This window comes from Myotis nattereri (genome assembly GCF_964212035.1).
Source record: "Myotis nattereri genome assembly, chromosome: 7".
NCBI lineage: Eukaryota > Metazoa > Chordata > Mammalia > Chiroptera > Vespertilionidae > Myotis > Myotis nattereri.
The window spans coordinates 31,763,887-31,784,360 of record NC_138082.1 but is presented as its reverse complement, the minus strand read 5'-3'; the positions used below and the strand labels follow the sequence as shown (position 1 = coordinate 31,784,360).

At 53.0% G+C, this 20,474-nt stretch overlaps 1 protein-coding gene across 2 annotated transcripts in view; it reads right to left on the bottom strand.

The window, feature by feature from the left end:
* Positions 1-13,515: 13,515 nt before the first annotated feature.
* DIS3L2 (DIS3 like 3'-5' exoribonuclease 2) overlaps positions 13,516-20,474 on the bottom strand; it is a 325,776-nt gene continuing 318,817 nt past the window's right edge. For both annotated transcript variants that reach the window (XM_081096258.1, XM_081096259.1), the window contains exons 16-22: positions 19,747-19,930; positions 18,969-19,055; positions 16,708-16,855; positions 16,206-16,336; positions 15,928-16,032; positions 14,556-14,657; positions 13,516-14,008 (exon numbers count right to left, since the gene is read on the bottom strand). In XM_081096258.1, the coding sequence (XP_080952384.1) occupies positions 13,850-14,008; positions 14,556-14,657; positions 15,928-16,032; positions 16,206-16,336; positions 16,708-16,855; positions 18,969-19,055; positions 19,747-19,930 (916 nt within the window). In that variant the 3' untranslated portion in view covers positions 13,516-13,849. The remainder of the gene's footprint in view (positions 14,009-14,555; positions 14,658-15,927; positions 16,033-16,205; positions 16,337-16,707; positions 16,856-18,968; positions 19,056-19,746; positions 19,931-20,474) is intronic.

Genomic DNA, 20,474 nt, shown 5'->3' with positions numbered 1-20,474 from the left:
CGGAGCTGGGACTGCAGAGGGGCCTGGACCTGGTGAGGCTGGAACTTCGATGAGGCTGAGACACCAGGGCACCAGCTACAGGCAAGATCTTTGGGCTTAATCTGGTGAGGCCTTCATCCCTGGCTATAAAAACCTTTAGGTCCCTCCCAGGGCCCCAGGCAGCCACCCTGAGACAGCCCCTCCTGTTGGTTGGGTGTGACAGCCTTGGGGCAGGGGTCCTGAAAAAGGCAGAGCCCTTAGCAAGGAGAAGCCCTGGTATCCCCCCAGGGTAGGGTGGGCTTAAGAGGCACGTGCCCTCAGGGTGAGGACGATTCACAGGGTCCTTATTGGGCTCCCCCTACCCTCTGCTCCTGAAGTCCTGGGCACCTGTCACTCCTTTATCCATGATGACCATCTGTTCAGTATTTCCTTGAGCCAGTTGGGTCCAGGCTCGGTTCTGAGTGCTGAGGGAGGTGGGGTGCAAGGACAGGGCCTGCAAGCGGCCTGTTTTGGCTTCCTGATGTCGTCCTGCCATCCAGGTGGCATTTCACCAGGCTTGGCCTGGGCAGGTGGACAGGTATAGTGCACTAGGCTTAAAGCAAACTTAAAGTAGCAGTGGGAAATTTTAGACTTAGCAAAGGTTGAGGTGACCTGTTCCGAGTTCTGAGAATTTGACAAGACCAAGGATATGGCTAAGGATGGGTGGCCATGCATGGCCCTAGAAGTTCTTGGTCAGCACACCTGTGCGTGAGAACCCTGAATAGAGTATTGTAAAAGGATGTTTGTGGTTTGTAGAGCATTGTAACAGTTATGGAGGATATTTGTGGTTTGTGCAAATAAAAGCTTGCTTGACCCCAAGGCTGGGGCTGCTGTTTGGGCATGCTCCCTGCGTGGAGAAGTCCGAGGCAGTCACTGGCCAGTTCAATAAATCCTCGCTTGCTGTTTTAGACCTAATTGGAGTCGGTGGTCTTACTCTCTCGAACGCTGGTCCACAACACAGGCACTGGACTACTGGGTGTGTCCCGGAGCTGGGGCTCGGAGTCTTGTTTGGTGGAAAAGGGTGGGGTGGTGGTGACAACAGAGTGGGGACCTGGTCTGTGTGCCCAAATACCCTGGGCTGGGCCAGCCTTGCAGTGTGTGTGAGAGAGACAGGCCTGTAAGCCAGGTAAAAGGGAATAGGCAAAGGGAGGCAGAGAGTTAAGCAGCAGTTGTAGCCATCTAGTAAATCCTATCTTCTCTAAACCAGGGACACTTAGGAGTTTGCACTTCTCCTCCCCAGCCAGAGGGTAAATAGCTTAAATCATCCTGCTCTGGGAGACAGATAGCAGAAATCCAATTAGTGCCATTTGCCAACCACACCCTGGGATCATCTGGGTGAAGGGGATCAATCTCATTTTGACCCATTGACTTAAAGCTCTCGAATATTCTATTCAGATCCTCCCCTAAGCCCTCTCCTAAAGGCGCAGCCTTTACAATCCCCTCAAAACAAAGGTCCCGCCTGGCTAGGAGCACACGTGGCCGCCCCGCCTCTTTCTCCACAGGCATGCAGCTCCTAAACTCTTAGGGACCCCGGGAGGCTTACAACCAGGGCAACAGTGGGCAGTGGCAGTTCGTCCCAGAAAAATCTCCAAGGCCCCCTTTTCTCTGACTTCTTAGGGAGCCAAAGCAGCCCAGCCCAGGCTCATGTCCCCAACCTTTCCTTGTTTCATTGTCCCCAGCTTTAATAAACGTCCTCTAAAATTCACCTGGACTTGTGTTGTGAAAGTTTTCTTGCACGAATTCAAGAACCCACACTCTACCCATGGCCCTAGGCAGACCCGCTTGGGCCAGGTACCCAGTCCGGTCACAGGTGCCTTCAGAGGGCAGGCGGGGTGGGGCCCTGTGCCCTGGCATGATGTTGTCTGCTCCCTTGGATGGGTTTGGAGCACAGGCATGAGTCTGCTCTCCTCTGATCAGGAGCGTTCAGAAGTATTCCTCCCACCCAACAATCCTACCTCTGGGTGTGAACCCTAAAGAACTGAAAGCAGGCTCTTCAAGACATAATCGCACCCCCATATTCATAACAGCACTATCCGTAACAGCCATAGGCGTGTCGGGGCCCAGGACAGGCCACCCCGCAATATTCCACGGTGACCTAGTGATTATTTCCAACTGCAGTCACCTGGGAGGCAGCAGGAGCAGGATGGGGCCTGACTCTCCTCTGTGTCCCTGAAAGCAGGAGGGAACATCCCACGGGCAGAGACACAACCTTCTCACAGCTGGGAATCCGGAATGAGAGCTGTGTCAACAAGCCTGTCCCGCCCCAGCCCCAGCCCTGCTTACATTCCTTTTAATGAGCAGTGACTTTCTCTGTCTTGTCAGTTTCTCACACATGTGTTTGTACAAAAAACATAAAAAGGTGCCTGGTTTGAACATTCCTTGAGCCTCATTTTCTGACCTGAGCATCACACTGTGATTCTCCTGCGCGCATGTTTTAAACTGGTTTTTCTCCTTGAGGACTTATCCCAGCCTAAACATCCTCATTTGGGTTTTTGCAGGGTGACCCCCGAGGCTGTTTAAAGAGCAAGGCTCTGCTCCCAGGCCTGGAATTGGCCCACAGAACTGTGACAGACAGACATGAGCAGAGCCAGGGTGATGGGCCAGGTACAGAAGGTCACCAGGGCAGAAAGCTACAGGTGCCCGGCAGCGGAGAGCTGTAGGGTGTGACCTCGCCACCAGCGTGGCCTCTCGTCCCCTAGCGTATCCATGGTCAGGCGGTTTCAACCTCTTGACCTTTTCTGCCTAGAGATAACATTTACACCTCAGTTGTGTTTCAGCTATGGGTCCAAAAAAGCAACAAAACCAGACCAGGAACCCCATGGCCGACCTCAGGACCAGCTGCATTGAATAATGACCCCATGCCCTGGTGCTGGCCAATCCGTGGAGACCACAACCCCAAAGGACACGCCTAGAAAACTGCCGAATATTCTATTAAGATCTTCCTCTGGGACCTCCCCTAAAATCTTAAAACCTTTAGGATGGAGGACCCAGGGCAGGGGTGGGCAAACTTTCTGACTCGAGGGCCACAATGGGTTCTTAAACTGGACCGGAGGGCCGGAACCAAAGCATGGATGGAGTGTTTGTGTGAACTAATATAAATTCAAGGTAAACATCATTACATAAAAGGGTACGGGCTTTTTTTTTTTTTTAGTTTTATTCATTTCAAACGGGCGGATCCGGCCCGCGGCTGGCCCAGTGCTTTCTCCCAGTGCCCTCCTTATCCTACCCTCCACCCCCACCCTCAGGCACGTTACCATCACCTTCCTCACTCCCAAGCTCCTAGGGCCCTTCTTTTGCCTCCATAACTCATTTCCTCAGCCCATCTCTTCTACGTATTACTTCTTCTACCTCTGTAATTTTATAAAGAAATGTTCTCTTCTAGTTTGAGTCTTGGCTCTGAATTCTTTCCTAGCTAGAACTCAAGTACCGAGGTTGCTGAACCCAGGTCCAGTCTGACCCCACCATTCAAACACCTGGTGCCATTCCTGCCACCTGCAACCGAATGCTCTCTCTGCGCTGATTTCTGCTGATAAATAAATTAGAGGCCCAGTGCATGAAATTCATACACTGGGGGGAGGGGGAAGGGGGAAGGGTCCCTCAGCCCGGCCTGCACCTTCTCACAGTCCGGGACCCCTCTCTCCTTACTGCCCACCTGCTTGCTGCTCCTTAGCGCTGCCGCAGAGGCGGGAGAGGCTCCCACCACCACTGCTGTGCTCGCCAGCCATGAGCCTGGCTTCTGGCTGAGCGGTGCTCCTCCTGTGAGAGTGCACTGACCACCAAGGGGCAGCTCCTGCGTTGAGCGTCTGCCCCCTGGTAGTCAGGCGCATCACAGTGACCGGTTGTTCTGGTCATTCCGCTGTAACGGTCACTTAGGCTTTTATTATATAGATAACCCAGAACTTGTGCTCTATGGCCTGAACCAGAACTAGGACCTGACAAATGCCTCATCATGTTACCCATTGTTCTTGCATCACAGCCCTACTTTTGGATCCCTGAGTCAGCAGATCCTTGAATTTTGCAGTTGCCCTCACCTCTCAGAGAACCAGTGATGGAAGTTTGTGGTCTTCCCCACAGCCACTCGCCTCTTTGATCAGCAGCCCCTGCACTTTGCCTTTGGAAACCATGCTTTATCCCCTCCACATTGGAATACGTCACTGGTTCACACCAAGGGCTACGTCCCTGATTTGCAAATCATATCTGAATAAAACGCTCTTTTAATTCACCTTGGAATTTTTGTTAACATCCTATTAATCTAGTCTTGTGTCAATTTTTACTATTTTATTACTAGTTCAGAATTAAGAACTAAAGAGTAGAAGGGGGAGAATTATCCCTTCTCCAACAGGTACAAACAACTCACATGTCCGTCAACAGATGAATGAATAAACGAAAGGTGGTGTCCATACTGTGGATGAAAATGGGGGTCTGTGGAAAGTAACCTCACAGGGAGATCTGACCATAAACGCCAACTGGGCAGGTCATGCTGGGTAGTCACGTCCCAGGCCTATCACTTCTTCAGTGAAAGGTTTGAAGCCAGCCCTGTCCTTTGCTCTTGTGCATCTAGGGCAGTGATGGCGAACCTTTTGAGCTCGGCGTGTCAGCATTTTGAAAAAACCCTAACTTAACTCTGGTGCCGTGTCACATATAGAAATTTTTTGATATTTGCAACCATAGTAAAACAAAGATTTATATTTTTGATATTTATTTTATATATTTAAATGTCATTTAACAAAGAAAAATCAACCACAAAATGAGTTCGCGTGTCACCTCTGACACGCGTGTCATAGGTTCGCCATCACCTTTGAAATACCAGAAGTAATATCCCTCGAAGGGGTATTAACCCTCAAGAGAGCACATAATCTTTTTTTTCTCTCTTTTTAAAAAAAATGTACTTTTATTGATTTCAGAGAGGAAAGGAGAGGGAGAGAGATAGAAACATCCATGAGGAGAGAGAATCATTGATTGGCTGCCTCCTGCACACCGGGGATTGAGTCTGCAGCCTGGGCATGTGCCCTGACCGGCAATTGAACATTGACTTTCTGGTTCATAGGTCAAGCTCAACCACTGAGCCACACTGGCTGGGCATAATGATATATATATTTAAAAACGACCCTTCTTCCCAGCTCTGCCCACCCTAGGGGACCACAATAGCCCCCTTTGCCATTGAGTCCTCCTCCCCACCTGCAGAGCCTTCCTAGGTCCTCCTTGCTCTACTGACACAATCTCACCTCCAAGGGTTATCTGCCAGCCTCCATCACTCCCTTTATTCCCTGCATCCTCTTCCTGTCGAAGGGGAACAGAGTTTGCCATCCCAATATATGCCTCTTTGGGGATAGCGATTCCTTAAGGCCGGGTAACTTTTGAAAAATGTTGTCGATTGATGAGAGAGAGAGAGAGAGAGAGAGAGAGAGAGAGAGAGAGAGAGAGAGATTTGTTGTTCCATTCATTCATGTATTCATTGATTGCTTCTTGTATGCGCCCTGACCAGAGATGGAACCCACAACTTTGGTGTATTGGGGTGAAGCTCTAACCATCTGAGCTACCCAGCCAGGGTGGGCAACCTGTATTTGTAAGGCTATTTTCCTCACTGGAAGAGCTAGCATCTAAATTCCTAGAAACTGTTATCAGTGGAGGAAGCAGACACCTAAACCTGCATAACAGCCTGACTCCCGTTCGCTGTGCTTCTCCTGGTCCCCTCCCACGCCTCACTCCCCACACCCAACATCTCTTTTTGTCTTTAGCTGAAGATGGATGTAAGGTGTGGCTTCCACTATTTTGGAGAGTTCCTCAGTTGCTCTGGGTCTCTCCCACGTCTGTAAGAGGAATACATGTTATTAAATGTTAATTTGTTTTCTGCTGCTAACCTGTCTCATGTGAATTTGACTATTAGACCAGCCAGAACCTAGAAGTTAAGGAGAAAACCACAGTCCCAAAATGACATCGCTGTGACAGAACCCCTGAGCTAGTCATACCAACTGTGATTCCGTGGCAGGCGGACTGTTCTGAGGGCAATTTTAGCTTCAGGCTCTAAGGGCAATGTTAGCTTCAGGCTCCAGAGAAACTTCTGCCCCTCCCTTTGCCTAGAAGAACTTGAATTACGAGAGATGATCAGCTATAATCTCTTTTTGACCCACCTATAAGGCAGGGCACTCTTCTATTTACTCAGATCTGCTCTTCTAATCCTGCAGCGACCCAGGGAAGCCCCCGAGCTGCCTTACCTCATCCCTCGGCCAGAATGTCAAGTTCCCCGTCTGTCTGAATCTCTGGTGCGTGTGGGGCCTCTGACTCTCACGGATGTGGGGTTCCCATACGTATGTATGTATGTAAGTTCAGTCGGATTCTCTTGCTAATCTGTCTCATGTCTATTTGATGATTAGACCAGCTGGAAGAACCTTAGGGTAAAGTTTTCCCCTCCCAGTCTCTATGTCATATATATATATATATATATATATATATATATATATATATATATATATAATCTCCCATCATAAAACCCATACAGAGAAGGCTCAGAGAAATTATATTGTAAAAGGTTTTAAATTCATAACCTAACTCAGTTATGTGCAAATTTAAACTCTTCATTCCAAGTGTCTAATACACCCTCTCCCATCTCCAGACTCCTTTGTGGCCATCAAAGGCATCAGCCCTCCTCTTCCCACTTGCCAGCGCGCCAATCTTCAGTTTGCTTCAGCACCCCTCCACCTCCAGTCCCCCTGAAACCTGGGACCTGATCTCCTGGAAGGTGGCCTCAGTGGTGCTTGCCTGGCAGGTGTGTGGCACAGCCCTTGGTGGAGCTGCCCCAGCGGGGCCAGGAGCCTCGTCTGCAGTCCTGCCCTTCCCGGCCAGGCTGCTGCCTCCAGGCTGGCAGCTGCCCAGGAGCTAGCCCTGCACCCTGCACTCCCTGGTCTTGGCTCAGACACAATAGGCACAGTCCCTGGGGCTCCACCGAGGCAACCAGGGCTCCTCAGGGCCAAGACTACCACCTGAGTGTTTAAGCTAAAAACCTTAGGCAGCATTTTAACTGAGTGGGACTATCAGGCCGCTTGTAGGCAAAAACCTTATCTTATTTACTGGAATAATGGAGTTTGATGTACCCGTTGCTGAATGTACACGAAGCCTTTCAAACCCATTGTAGATACATTCTCGCTAAGGAAATAAATTTTTAAGTTTTTTTTTTATCTGAGTTATACATGTGTGTAAAGTATAAACTAGATCAGGGGTCCTCAAACTTTTTAAACAGGGGGCCAGTTCACTGTCCCTCAGACCGTTGGAGGGCCGGACTATAGTTTAAAAAAAAACTATGAACAAATTCCTATGCACACTGCACATATCTTATTTTGAAGTAAAAAAACAAAACGGGAACAAATACAATATTTGTATTTGCATGTGGCCCGCGGGCCGTAGTTTGAGGACCCCTGAACTAGATCATCCATGTTTGTTACAACAAAACAAAAACAGCAGCCCCCTCTACCTGCATTTTCCCATCTCAGAGGCAGTCATCTTCCCCTCTCTTGGCTTTTTAATTCGATATTTACCAGTTTCCAAATCACAAACTTGTTCATTTTTTTTCTCATTTAATATATTGTCCTCAGATAGAGAACGTATCAGATATTAAACTGATAAGAACAGGTACTACACTTAATCTTAGCCAAAAGACCGAGAAGCAAATGCTTGTTTATTATTTATTTTAATTACTTTATTTTAATGCCTTTAACATTTTTATTTATTTTAGAGAGAGAGTGAGAGATGTGTTGTTCCACTTATTTATGCATTCATTGGTTGTTTCTTGTATGTGCCCTGACCCAGGATCAAACCCACAACCTTAGTGTATCTGCAAGGCCTCAGCTGGGGGGCTGGATAAGAGCTGGGGATCCACTCCCCGAGGCGGCTGTCACATGGATGATAACCGGCTTCTCTCCCTGTGGGCTAGCTTCTCCACAGGCTGCTTTAGCTTCCAAACAACATGGCAGCTGGGTTCTGGGAGATGGGAAGAAGCTACCAGTTTCTTTCTTTCTTTCTTTCTTTCTTTCTTTCTTTCTTTCTTTCTTTCTTTCTCTTTCTTTTTTTCTTTTTAATATATCTTATTGATTTCAGAGAGAAAGGGAGAGGGAGAAATAGAAACATCAATGATGAGAATCATTGATTAGCTGCCTCTTGCACAACCCCTACTGGGGATTGAGCCCGCAACCCAGGCATGTGCCCTTGACCGGAATCGAACCTAGGACCCTTCAGTCCACAGGGCAACACTCTATCCACTAAGCCAAACCAGCTAGGGCAGCCGGTTTCTTATGGGCTTAGAAACTAGCCCATTGTCACTTTGCACATTTCTGCCTGTTAGCAGCTACAGGGCCTGTTCAGATTCAAGAGAGGGGACATAGATTCCATTTCTAATTAAATTAATGAATTTAGCAGCTCCACTGAGGTATAATTGACAAATAGGAATTATATATATTTAAGGTGTATAATTTGATGTTTTGATACACGTATACACTGTGAAATGATCACCATAATCAAGCTAATCAACATTCCATCACTTACCTCATAGTCACCATTTTCTCTTTGTGGTAAGAACATTTATGATCCACCCTCTTTGCCATGGCTGGGTAGCTCAGTTGGTTAAAGCATCTTCCTAATATGCCAAGGTTGCAGGTTTGATCCCTGGTCAAGGCACATACAAGAATCAACCAATGGCCCAGCCGGTGCCATTCAATGGATTGAGTGTCACCCCATCTACCAGGAGGTCACCAAGTGGATTCTGTCAGGGCACATGCCCGGGTTGTGGGCTCAGTCCCTAGGAGGAGGTGTACAGGAGGCAGGAGAAACATCTTTCATCGATGTTTCTATTTCTCCCTCTCCCTTTCTCTCTCTCTCTAAAAGCACACTGAAAAAGAATCAACCAATGAATGCATAAATACCAGTAACTGGAAAAAATCGATTTCTCTCTCTCCCGCTCTCTAAGTCAATCTATAAATTTTTTTTTAAAAATTATTTTTAAAAAAGATCTACCCTCTTAGCAAATTCCAAGTGTACAACATAGTATTGTTACCTCTATCCCATGCTGTACATTAGGTCTCCAGAATTCATTCATTTTCTAACCGAAACCTTCTACCCTTTGACCTGCATCTCCTAATTCTTTCCCTCCCTGCCCTGGGAACCACCATTCTATTCTCTGCTTGTATTTTAGATTAGACTCCACATATGAGAACACACAGTATTTGTCTTTCTGTGCTTGGCTTACATCACTTAGTATAATATCCTCCAGTTCATCCATGCTGTCATAAATGGCAGGATGTCTTTTATATTTATTTATTTTTAAAGTATGTTTTTATTTCAAAGAGTGAGGAAAGGAGAGGGAAACATGGAAGTGAGAGAGAAACATCCATTGGCTGCCTCCTGCATGCCCCCTACTGGGGATTGAGCCTGCAACCTGGGCATGTGCCCTGACTGGGAATCCAACAGACGACCAATTGGGCACAATGCCCAACCAACTGAGCCACACTGGCCAGGGCAGATATCCTTTTGCAAGCCTGAATAATATTCCATTTTATATACACTGAGTGGTCAGATTATTATGACCACCCCATCAGTACTTCGTTGGGCCACCTTTTGCCTTCAATACTGTGGCGATTCTTCTTGGCATTGACTCCACGAGATGTTGAAAGGTGATGCGAGGAATCTGACACCAGGCCTGATGAATAGCACTGTCCAGTTCTGTGAGATTTGATGGTTGTGGAACCAGCTGCCTGATGGCTCTTTTAACTCCGTCCCACAAATGCTCAATTGGATTGAGATCTGGTGATTGTGGGGGCCACCTAAGCAAGGTAAAGTCTCCCTCATGTTCTTGAAACCACTCCTGCACAATACGAGCACCAGGAGTGGTGCATGTTAGCATTTTGAAAAACCCTAACTTAACTCTGGTGTTAGGGTTAAGGCCACACTGGGCCTGCCTCACGGGCAACAGCTCGGAGATCAGTCCTTTCACTGGGAGTGGCTGGCCTGGACAGACTGTTTCCAGCTGTCTGACCCAAGGCACCTCTGCACCCACCCTAGACCAGTGACAGCGTAGCATGGCGCATTGTCTTGTTGGAAGAAGCCATCTCCATTGGGATACGCCATCAACATGACAGGATGAACTTGATCAGCAATGATACTTAGGTATGTTGTGCTATTCAGACGTTTATAATGGTCTGGCCCTCTAGCAACTTCAGCGGGAAATTATAGCTAATTTGCCTACAAACGTCAGGTGGTCATAATAATCTGGCCACTCAGTGTATGTACTACATCTTTTTTACCCATTTATCTGCAGATAGACACGAAGGTGTGTCCTTATCTTGGCTTGATCATGATGACCTGCTTGCTCACCTGCTGAGCTGTCAGCACTCTCCTAACCCCTCTCCGCCATCTCTGTGAACTCCCAGCAACAGCATAGGAGGCTCCCTATCCCCAGGAGTCCAGCCTCTGCCCTTCACTCTGTCCTATTGCTTCTCTGCTCGTCCTTTTTGCACCCACTCCCCGGCCAGAGCACAGGTGCCCCCCCCTGCACTTTAGATCTCTGCTGTCATTTCCACATCTATTCCTTCGTAACTGCTGTCACTGTTGCCCCCAGCTTCTCAACCTCACTCCTCCTCCTCTCCATCCCTGCAGGGATCTTGGCCGCAGCCTCCATACAGAACCCCAGGTTCTGTCCTCAGCACGCAGCTTGAAGAGCGGGGAGGCGCTGGCTTGTGCCCCTCCTTTGCTCAAATCCTAGGAAAATCCTCCCGACATCTGAAAAGGCTAGGTGAGTCTGCCTCAGCCCCCGGGCTCTCCCAGCTCATTCCAGCCCAGGGCTCTGCCCTCGCGCCCCTCCACTGACCACCACGCTCCTGCCCCAGGGTCTGTGCCTGCAAATAGCCACCAGGCTGCTCCAAGGCCTCTGTCCACACGGGGCCTCCCTTCCCTGCTTTCCCTCTCGTGCCATCACTGCCACCTGCCACACTAGAAACGGGACACCCCCCTCCTGACCGTCAGCTCTGACAACACTGGCACATCGTGGACACTCACTGTGGTTGCATAAATGAGGGAAGGAACAGCGTCACCCCCTGATGGAAACCTTCCAGGGCTCTGCACTGCCCAGAGGAGTGCAAACGCTGGCGGCAGAGGTTCGAGGTGACCCACCTGCTCCTGCCTCCCCAGCATCGCCTTGCACGCCCCTGGGCACTCTGGTCCTGGTGACCTCAGACCTTCACGGCTCCTATCAAGTACCTTCAAGCCTCAGTTCCTTTGCCATCTTTTTCTGGGTGCCATTCCATTATGGTTGGGAATACGCCACCCAGACTCGGAACTTGCTAAACCTCACTATGTGGTGACTTTTTTTGCATCTGCCTCCCTCGCCCACGGCGACTTGGAAAAGAGCCTTGCTCTGTGCCCTGGGCTTCGGCCTGCATGGGCACGCAGGTGCTCCGGGACAGCTTAAGAAGCAAACGAGCCGAAACCGGTTTGGCTCAGTGGATAGTGAGTCGGCCTGCAGACTGAAGGGTCCCAGGTTCGATTCCGGTCAAGGGCATGTGCCTGGGTTGTGGGCACATCCCCAGTAGATGTGCAGGAGGCGGTTGATCGATGTTTCTCTCTCATCGATGTTTCTAACTCTCTATCTCTCTCCCTTCCTCTCTGTAAAAAGTCAATAAAGTATATTAAAAAAAAAAAAAAAAGAAGCAAACGAGTCTTCCTTGTTATCTTTCTTTTTAATTTGTATTTTATTTTGTGAGTCTTCCTTTTTGATGAGGTTTTCGTGTTTCATCACCCCCTTTGTCAACAGTCCCCCGAGCATGGGGCAACAGAAGGGGTTGTCTTCCTTTTTGGACCCATGGACATGGTCCCACCCATGCCCTGCATGTGTGGGTGCAGACGGTGGGCCCAGGCAGTGGGTGTGGTGGAAGGCAGGTGCCTGAGCCTTGGTCCTGGCTGGGCAGTCTTGCTATGTCACGTTGACCAGAGACCAGAATCCTTTCTGGGGGCGGTTTCCACTCATACCAAATGTGGTGATGGTGGATGAGGCTGCTATGGCCCTTGTGGCTCTATGGACATCAAGGCCAGCCTCTGCCTCCCAAGCAAGTCTAGGCAGCAAAGATCTTCCTTGCTGACCAACCTCATGGGCCTGGAAGGGCTGGGGTTTATGGAGGGATGTCTGGCCTGGGCCCAAGCTGCCCTCGAGGGAGCCCCAGCTCTCTAACCCACTGTTTCCCAAAGGGGCACTGGGGGACAAGAGCAGAAAGGAGGGCTGCTCCTCCTCAGAGGGTGGGGTAGTTGAGTGGCTGGGGACAGGGCCTCACCCTGGGATCTCACTGTTAGGCCACCCAGGCCAGGGAAGCACCCAGAAACCTCCTCATCCAAATACCAAACTACCAGACGCCCACCTCTTCTTTTCCACATACTTGGTCCTAGAAGCCTCTGGGGACAGGAGCAGAAAGGGGATGGTGGCCCTTGGGACAGCTTTGAATGGCAGGATGGACAGACTGAAGGCTGACTGAGGTGTTAGAGGAGAGAAAGGAACAGGGGGCAGGGACAGACACGTGTCCTTTGTCCCCTCTAGCACCAAGCCCAGTGCTGGGTGGACAATGCACCACAGCCCGCTGGTGACAGACTAAAGCAGCCATGCCCAGTCCCTGCGAGGCCCTCCTAAAGGTACTGCATTGAGTTTTCCTTTGAAGAAAATTCACTATAACTAGACCAAACGAGCTTGTTAATACTACCCTCAAGGAAACGGCACGGTGAAGCCGGGACCTTGGTAACCATGGTCCTCACTGTAGTTTTTGCAGCTCCTGGGGAAGCCAACCTGTGGTTCCCTAGTTTGGTGGGGAAGGATCAGGGGCTGTGGCCAGGCTGCCGGGGACAGAGTGCTGCCCAGGGGCCTGCCATCTCTGTCCCCGCGTCCCTGAAGATGGTGGGTGGCATCTGTGGATGTCAGGTGACTAGGCCAGGCTGGGCCACCAGGAGCCCATTTCCGCTCCCTGGTGGGGAAGGCCAGTTTGAGGGCCCCTCCTCTCATGTCCCACAGGCCCAGCCCTCACTTTGTTCTCAGGCTCCCTCGGTGCTGCCAGGGTGCAAGATCGGGACTGAAGGTGCTAAGGTACCGGCTTGAACCAAGGGGTAGAAACAGGGCCAGAGCTCTAGCCTGGGAAGAGGGGGAGGGGTTGTTACAGAACCGATGCCCCATCTGGGGTCTGGCAGGCAGAGTGGAAGTGGAGGGGGCAGGGATGGACACAGCCATCAGCAGCAGGGATGGGTGAGCTTGTGCCTTGCATACTAATGACATTTCTAATCAGCCAGAACGAGGCGCTGGCATCAATCTGCCAAGTGGCCAGCTCCGTGAATCATCCTGGAACTGACAGGAAGGTTCCAGATCCAGAGGGTGGTGACCCAGCTTAGCTGTGAGGGGTGGAGCCTGAGCCAGATCCCTGGTCCTGGGCCCAAGGGGCACCTTGCCGTCCCGGCCTCCCAGCCATGCCCCATACACCAGGCTGCTCTTCACACCTGATTTTATTCCATGACACTGATTTGCTGAAAACCCCGTTTCCTGGGCAGGGGAAGGCAGTGGGTGGCCTGGCAGAAGGGGGGATGGCCTCCCAGGAGGACGGTACCACTCGGCTCTGATAAGCACTGGCCCATCCAGCCCCACCCTCTCCCCTCCAGTTCATTTAAAAACTGAGCTGCAAAAATAAAATAGAATGAAAAAATAAAAACAAAACCCTGAGATGTTAAAAACCAAATTAAAAATCCCCTTTGGTGTCAAAAGGTCCTATTCCTAAAAGCCAGTGGGTGGGGTAGGCTGGTGGGGTGGTGCCAGGGTGTGGCTTCAGTCCTCCTGCTCATGGTCATGGTCACTGTCACACTCCTCCTTGTCCTGCAGGCCCAAGAGGTCCTCGGTGCCCGGCCGCTTCAGGATGGCGCTGTACTTGAGGGCGGCAGCCTCTGCCCGCAGCACCACCTCCACCAGGGTGAAGATGGTGATGACCTGCAGCACAGCAGAGCCCGGTGGTGACTCAGGTGGGTCTCGAGGGGCTGCCCACGGGACAGGGGGGTCAGGGACCCATGGACCAAGCCTAGCTCTGCCACCATCTGTCAGCGGGGTGCCTGAGACCACTTGTTCTGCCTCTTTAGGCCTCTGTTGCCAGTCTGGGAGCCGAGCCCACTCAAATACTGAGGCCCTGGGCCCTGGCACACAGTGAGCACTAGGGTAGGGAAACGGTGGGGTCTGGGCTGGCCTAGGGAGCATGTTTAGGTAGACTGTTTGTTATACAGAATTTCTTGGGCAGGAGGTCCATAGCTTTCATCAGATTCTCAAAAGTTAAAGGCCCTGTTCTAAAGAGACAGGCGGAACCTCCCCCTGTCTCTGCCTCTCCTCACAGTGAGTGTCCCCAAGGGAGGAAGGTGGTACCAGAAAGCTAGGAGGGGATGTGGGTGAACTGGTGCCCACCACCAGGAGCCTGGGTGCGGGGGAGGGGGCGGGGTCTGGGCCACAGTGGTGCTCTGGGAAAGCGGCGCCAGCCGGGGGTTCTGACCTGCTGCACTGGCTCCCGCTCCGTGTCCTCAGGATCCCAGACAAGTGTCAGCACCGGCTTCTTGCCCACCCTCCGGAAGTGGTGGGACCGCAGGGGCAGGGCCTGGGGGTGCACACAGCTGGGTCTCAGGACCTGGGCCTGGATGCAGCCTCCTAACCATTGACCCTGCAAAGTCCTGACTGACCTCAAGGGAGCTCCCTGCCCTGACACCCACCCAGCAGCTGGCTGCTTGACTTTCTGGGGGTACCACCCTCATCCTCACTCTGGCCATCTTCGGCTGGGGCAGGACAAGGCCAGTACCTAGGCTCTGTGTGTTATTCGGGGAAAGTGGTGGGTTTGTCCAGGCACATCAGGACCTGGGCCCAAGGTGGACCAAGCACTGGAGGCTGGAGGGCTGCTGCCCCCTGCTGGCGCTGGGTGTTAGCACAGACTGAGGGCTGGGTTGTCTGCAGAGATGATCTAGATCTGAACTTCTGTCCTGCTCAACGTCAGGACTTAAGGACGAGAACGTTGATTGGTTCCAGCTGGTCTCTGTTCTGTCTCTTCTGTTTTACTCCATGTTAATATCATGTTTATTCTACACTATGTGCTGGGCTCTGCACACCCCAAAGTGTTCTGGATGTTAACCACAAGGTAGGCTGAAACAGCTCCGTCAGGTGGCCTTAGACAGGCACCAAGAGCCTGGAATAAATAGCCACCAGAGCAAAGGCTGGTCTCTTCCTTTTGTCTAGGGCATCACTTTCAGAGTGGCAATGGATATTCGTTCTGGTCTTTTCTTCTCCCATGTTCCTATAAGAAATCTCGCAAAGGCTGTATACCCTGCCATCCTGTACTGGTTATGGAGGGACCTGTTTTCTGGGACCTTGAAGAAGAAGCCTGACCCCTGGCCTGGATCCCCCATCCCAGACAGGCTCAGTTGGGTATTTGGCAAGGCCCATGAGTGAGCTTGGTGCTGGGTCTTGGAGGGGGACCAAGGTCAGGGGCTCCATACCCTCTACCTCCGTGTGCCAGCATAGCCCACATCTAAGCGAGGGTGCGATGCAGAGTCACCACCACAGCTTGGATCCCCAGTGAGGACAGGGACAGCAGGGTCCTCGCTGTGCTCCCATCCTCCATGCTTATGTGTCCACTAAGGGCTGTCCCTGGTCCACGACCCCCCAGATGCTAGGAAAATATGAAGGAGACCCCAGCGAAGGGAATGGGACAGGCAGGGGAAAACAAAGTGTGCTTAGTGGATGTGGCTCGGTGTCTGAGGGGGGAACTGCACAGCCCCCACACTCATTTCACAGTTGATGGGCGTCTGCACCCTGTAGTTGGCCTCTGCCTCCCCAGAAGGTCCCTAAGTGTGGCCTGGATGCCCCCATATACTCACATTGCAGTAGATGCGCTTGTGCACCCCGTAGCGTAGTACCAGCACGTCGAAGGCCTGGTTCAGGACACCCAGCACCATGGCTTCTGACTCTAAGGGGCCACTCTCCTGCAGGGCAGGACAGGGCTCCAGCCAAAGCTTGGCCACGGGACGTGGCATCCCCCCAGGGCCCACCCTGGCTGCTGAAGGCCCCTGGGCTCCTCCAGGGCCCTTGTGAGCAGCTGCCAGGAGGGGAGGTGGGGCAGACGGAAGGGGAGGAGGTGTCAGGAGGGTGGCCTCACCTTGACCAGGATGGCAAAAAAGAGGCTGGTGCTGAGCTCATGCACGCGCTTCGATGCCATGCGGCGGTCATTGCAGTGGTCGGCCTGCTTCTGCAGGACACTGGGCTCCACATCTGGCAGCTCCCTGTAGCCTGGAGAGAGGGTGGTTGGGGGCCTGCTATTGGGGAGGGGGGTGCGGTACTCTATGTGCACGGCATGGCTGGGTGATGGGGAGTGTGGTACCCTGGGACCAGGCAAGGTGGGGCCTGGGAGGCCCATGCAGAGTGAAGGCCTACTGCTGCCCAGCTCCAGAGACTGAGAATGATGGGCGGCCTTTGTTTGGGTTTCTAATGAGCCCTAATGTGGCTTCCCCTATAGGGACTCACAGAGGGAGAGTTTCAGGTCCAGAGTCCCTGCTGCTGGAGCTTCCATAGTCATAGCAGTGTGGCCTCTGGGCACCCACTTTAGGGGGTGGGCAGCCGCTAGCTGGGCACAGGCCTGCATTCCGAACTGCGCCTCTTACCGAGTGTAGCGGCCAGGAGACGGTGCACCATGACGTCTGCAAAGCGGCGGATAGGCGAGGTAAAGTGTGTGTAGAGTGGCACGTTGAGGGCGTAGTGCCGGAACTGCTCCTGGTCCCGCAGCATCCCCGAGCAGAAGTACAGTGCCATCTGGGGGGGTGGGGAGGTGGGAGGGGGCCGTCTGAGAGCCTGGCCAAGCTGGGCAGGGCTGGGTCAGGGGCTCCATACCCTTTGCCCCCAACGCTCCACCGTGTACCAGCCAAGGGAGGCAACAGTTCACCAGCCTCAGCCCTTCTCGTCCCTGATAATCTGGCCTGGGGCCAAGACCCAGATCTGAGTTCAAAAGGCCCTTGGGCAGGGCAGGGATTATGACAGGGGTACAGGAAGGGACAGGAATTGCTCTGGGGCCCTGCAAATAGTCTCAGGCTGGAACAGTCCTGTGGTCCTGGGAGCCCTGGCCACAGGCCAGAAGCTGCTGGCCCCGCATCCCTGAGCTCTCAGGGCTGGGAAACAAGGACATGCTGCTGCCTGGGAACCAATGAGCGGGTTCCTCATTGGAGCCAAAGTCACACCCCGTGTGTTCACTTGCTTGCTCACGGGCTGCTTGCCACGCTCTCTCACCCTCACACCCTTCCGTGCGCTTACTCAGCCAAATGGTCAGCCAGCCCCGGTTCCTGTGTACAAGGCCCTGGAACCCAGGGCGCAGCTGGTGGTGACCTGCTCAGCTCCCCAATTCGGCTTCTTTTCCAGCTCCTGCTGCCTCCTGGGTTATGTCTGGGGCAAGTCACAGGGGGAGGTGGGAGCTGCCTCTACTCTGAGCCAGTTTGTTCTCCGAGGTGGCCCAGTTCCCCAGATGAGCTGGGGTGAAGAGGACAGAAGGCCGTGGCTCCCTTCCTGGCTGGCAAAGGTGTCTCTTGGCAGGGTGGGATGGGTGGGGACCGTAGCTTTCCCACAGTGACCAGCCCTCCCTGGAACAGCCCTCGTGTCCTGTTTCAGCAGTTCGCTCAGGACTTTCATGCTCACTGTTGCTCCCCTGCCTGGTCCCCCGTCCCGCCACAGTTTTTAGGTTGGGAGAAAGGGACTCTAGACTGCCTGGTCACTCCCTGCCATCAGATCCCAAGGCAGAGGCAGGCCTCTGAGGAAAGGCCAGGGGAAGTCCAGCCTTTTTCAGACTCTGGGTGACTCAGGAAAGAGCTCCTTCCCATGGAGCTCCAGGGCTGGTTTGACTTTGGATGTGGATGCCGTCTAGGGTCAGGGAAAGGGGGCCTCACTGGCCCTGCATGGCACAGCCAGGGGGCGGGGAGTTCTTGTGACCTATGGGCAATTAGAGGGCAGAGTAGTGTTGAGTCCAGTGGCCATAGGTACACTGCCCTCCCTTCCCGCCCGCCCCATGTGGGCTTTAAGGTGCTTGGTGTGGGGCAGGATAAGGACAGCTAGACCTAAACAGGCCCTGACAGCTCCGTCCCTGGCAGCCCTATAAGATGCCAGAAAGTAAATCACCTGTGGCCAGATGGGGCAGTCTGGTTCTTGTGAAAAGAACGAATAGTGCTGAGCAACTGAGCCCCTGAAAAATGGTTTGTCACTGCCCCCAAGAAGAGCTGCAGCCCAGAGCTAGCCCCATCAGCATCCACAGCTCCTGATGGCCTGACAGCCCAGTGGGCTGGCTCCTTCCCAAGATGCTCGGGCTTCCAGGGTTTGAAGCTCAGCCTCAGAGGACTGAGAGGCTGCCAGCCCATCATCCTGTCTGCAGACACAGGCCCCCGGTCTGACCCCTCTTCTCCGGGCTGGTGAGAGGAGACTTGTCTCCCTGGAGTCCACAAGTTGCAGTGGGGGCTGACCACTCCTCTGTTCAGGCTGCTCTGGGAAACACTTCTCCCCTCCAGGGTCCCCATCTGGCCACGAGGACTGACCACCCCCATTCCTTTCCCCAACCTGGTCTGGTCTCTAGGGATTGGCACTGAAGGCTTGGTGCAGGCCCTGTGGTGAGTCCCTGTCCTGTGCCAGGGAACAGAGCCCCAGAGGCCACACAAAGGGTCAGCAGGGCTCAAACTGGGCCCTCGAGCAGCTCCAGTCAACCTGTCCCTGAGCAGGTGAAGCATGTAAGACCAAGCCGGAGGCAGCAGATCAGGCTCAGCTCCGGGCTCACCTGTCCCAGGTGTTGCCTAGGGACCTCTTCGCCACCCTTCCACCCAGTCCTCTGCATGTGCAGAAGTCCCGGATGCTCCTGGGAGAAGGGGAGGATGGGGGACAGGCCGCTCCTTACCTGCATGGGCCGGGAGCACATGCTGGTGAGCACCTCCTTCCGGGCCAGTGAGTACTTGTCATCTCCAAATATTTCGGTCAGACTTTTCTATAAGCAAACCCATGTGATATGCAGTCAGGCTTGGGAGAGGGTCTGAGACCCCTGCCACCCGCAGAGCATCTGAGAGCTGGCTCCAGGGAGGGAGGGTTAGCTGAGGGGCCCAACCCTGCTCAGATGGCCATGGGTGGGGCACAGGGGCCAGCAGCCCCCAGCCTGTGACCCACACTGGGCCTGCCTCACGGGCAACAGCTCGGAGATCAGTCCTTTCACTGGGAGTTGGCTGGCCTGGACAGACTGTTTCCAGCTGTCTGACCCAAGGCACCTCTGCACCCACCCTAGGCTTGGGCACAGGTGGAAATAGTCTCCCTCCAGTGGGATCAGAGCTGGGCACTGGAGTTCTGAGCTCCATGAGGCTTAGCTCGAGGCAGGGAACACCTGACACCACTTACCATAAAAGGCATGCTATGGCTTCCAATGACCCAGCCCCCACTGAAGGCCTCTGGGCCAAGCCAAGCCCATGCCTGGCTACAGGACCCCTGCCATGGCTGAACCTCAAGTGACTTCCCTTGCCTGGTCCCGGTGGGAAGCACAGCCCAGGGCCAGGGCCTTGCAGGGGAAGTCCTGGCTGAAGAGGAACAGACCCTGGTGGGATGCAGAGGCTGATGCACCACCAACACCCTCTTCCCCACAAACAGGGCCTCTACCTGCCTCCCCCGACTTCCCAGGCCCCAGCACTCACATTGAGGGCCCCAGAGGAGGTGAAGTCCATGGGCAGCCCCATCTGGTCACAGAATTCCACCAGGTCATTGAGCATCTTGGTTTGGGGTGGGGGGTGCCGGCGCAGCAGCGCCCTCTCCGGGAAGGCGCGATAGATTTTGTGGGCCACTGCCATGTTGGCCAAGAGCATGAACTCCTCCACGAGCCTGCAGAGGGAGGAACCGGTCAGGGGCCATTCCCATTCTTTCTGTCCCAGGCTCTCTGCTAGCTGGCCCTCATGCACCCTCAGTCTCAGCCTAGAGATGCCCTCCCCCATCCAATCTACTTGTTCCTCGAGTTGCTTTCTCTCTCAACCCTGTTCACACCCCTCACTGTACTAATCAATCCACAAGACCCTTTTTGCAGTGTCAGCTTGGGCACTGTCTGCCCTACTAGATGGGGCTCCTGGAGAGCAGGCATGGGGTCTGTCCCATTCTCTGCTTCGCCCCGGGGCTTGGCACCCCGTCTAACCCACAGAAAGTGCTCAGAGAAGATCTCTGTAAGAAAACAATGAGCCCCAAGAACCCAGAGGGCTCCCTCTCTTCCTGGGGAGATGAGGGTTTCTGAGGATGAACGAGACAGTCCTCAAGACAGCAAGAGTGACCTCACACATCCTGGGACAAGGCAAAGGTGCTAATGGGGTGTTCAAACCCTGGACAGTCAACCTCTTAGGAGTTAACGCTCTAGTTCTGCTTTACTTTAGAGTAATTA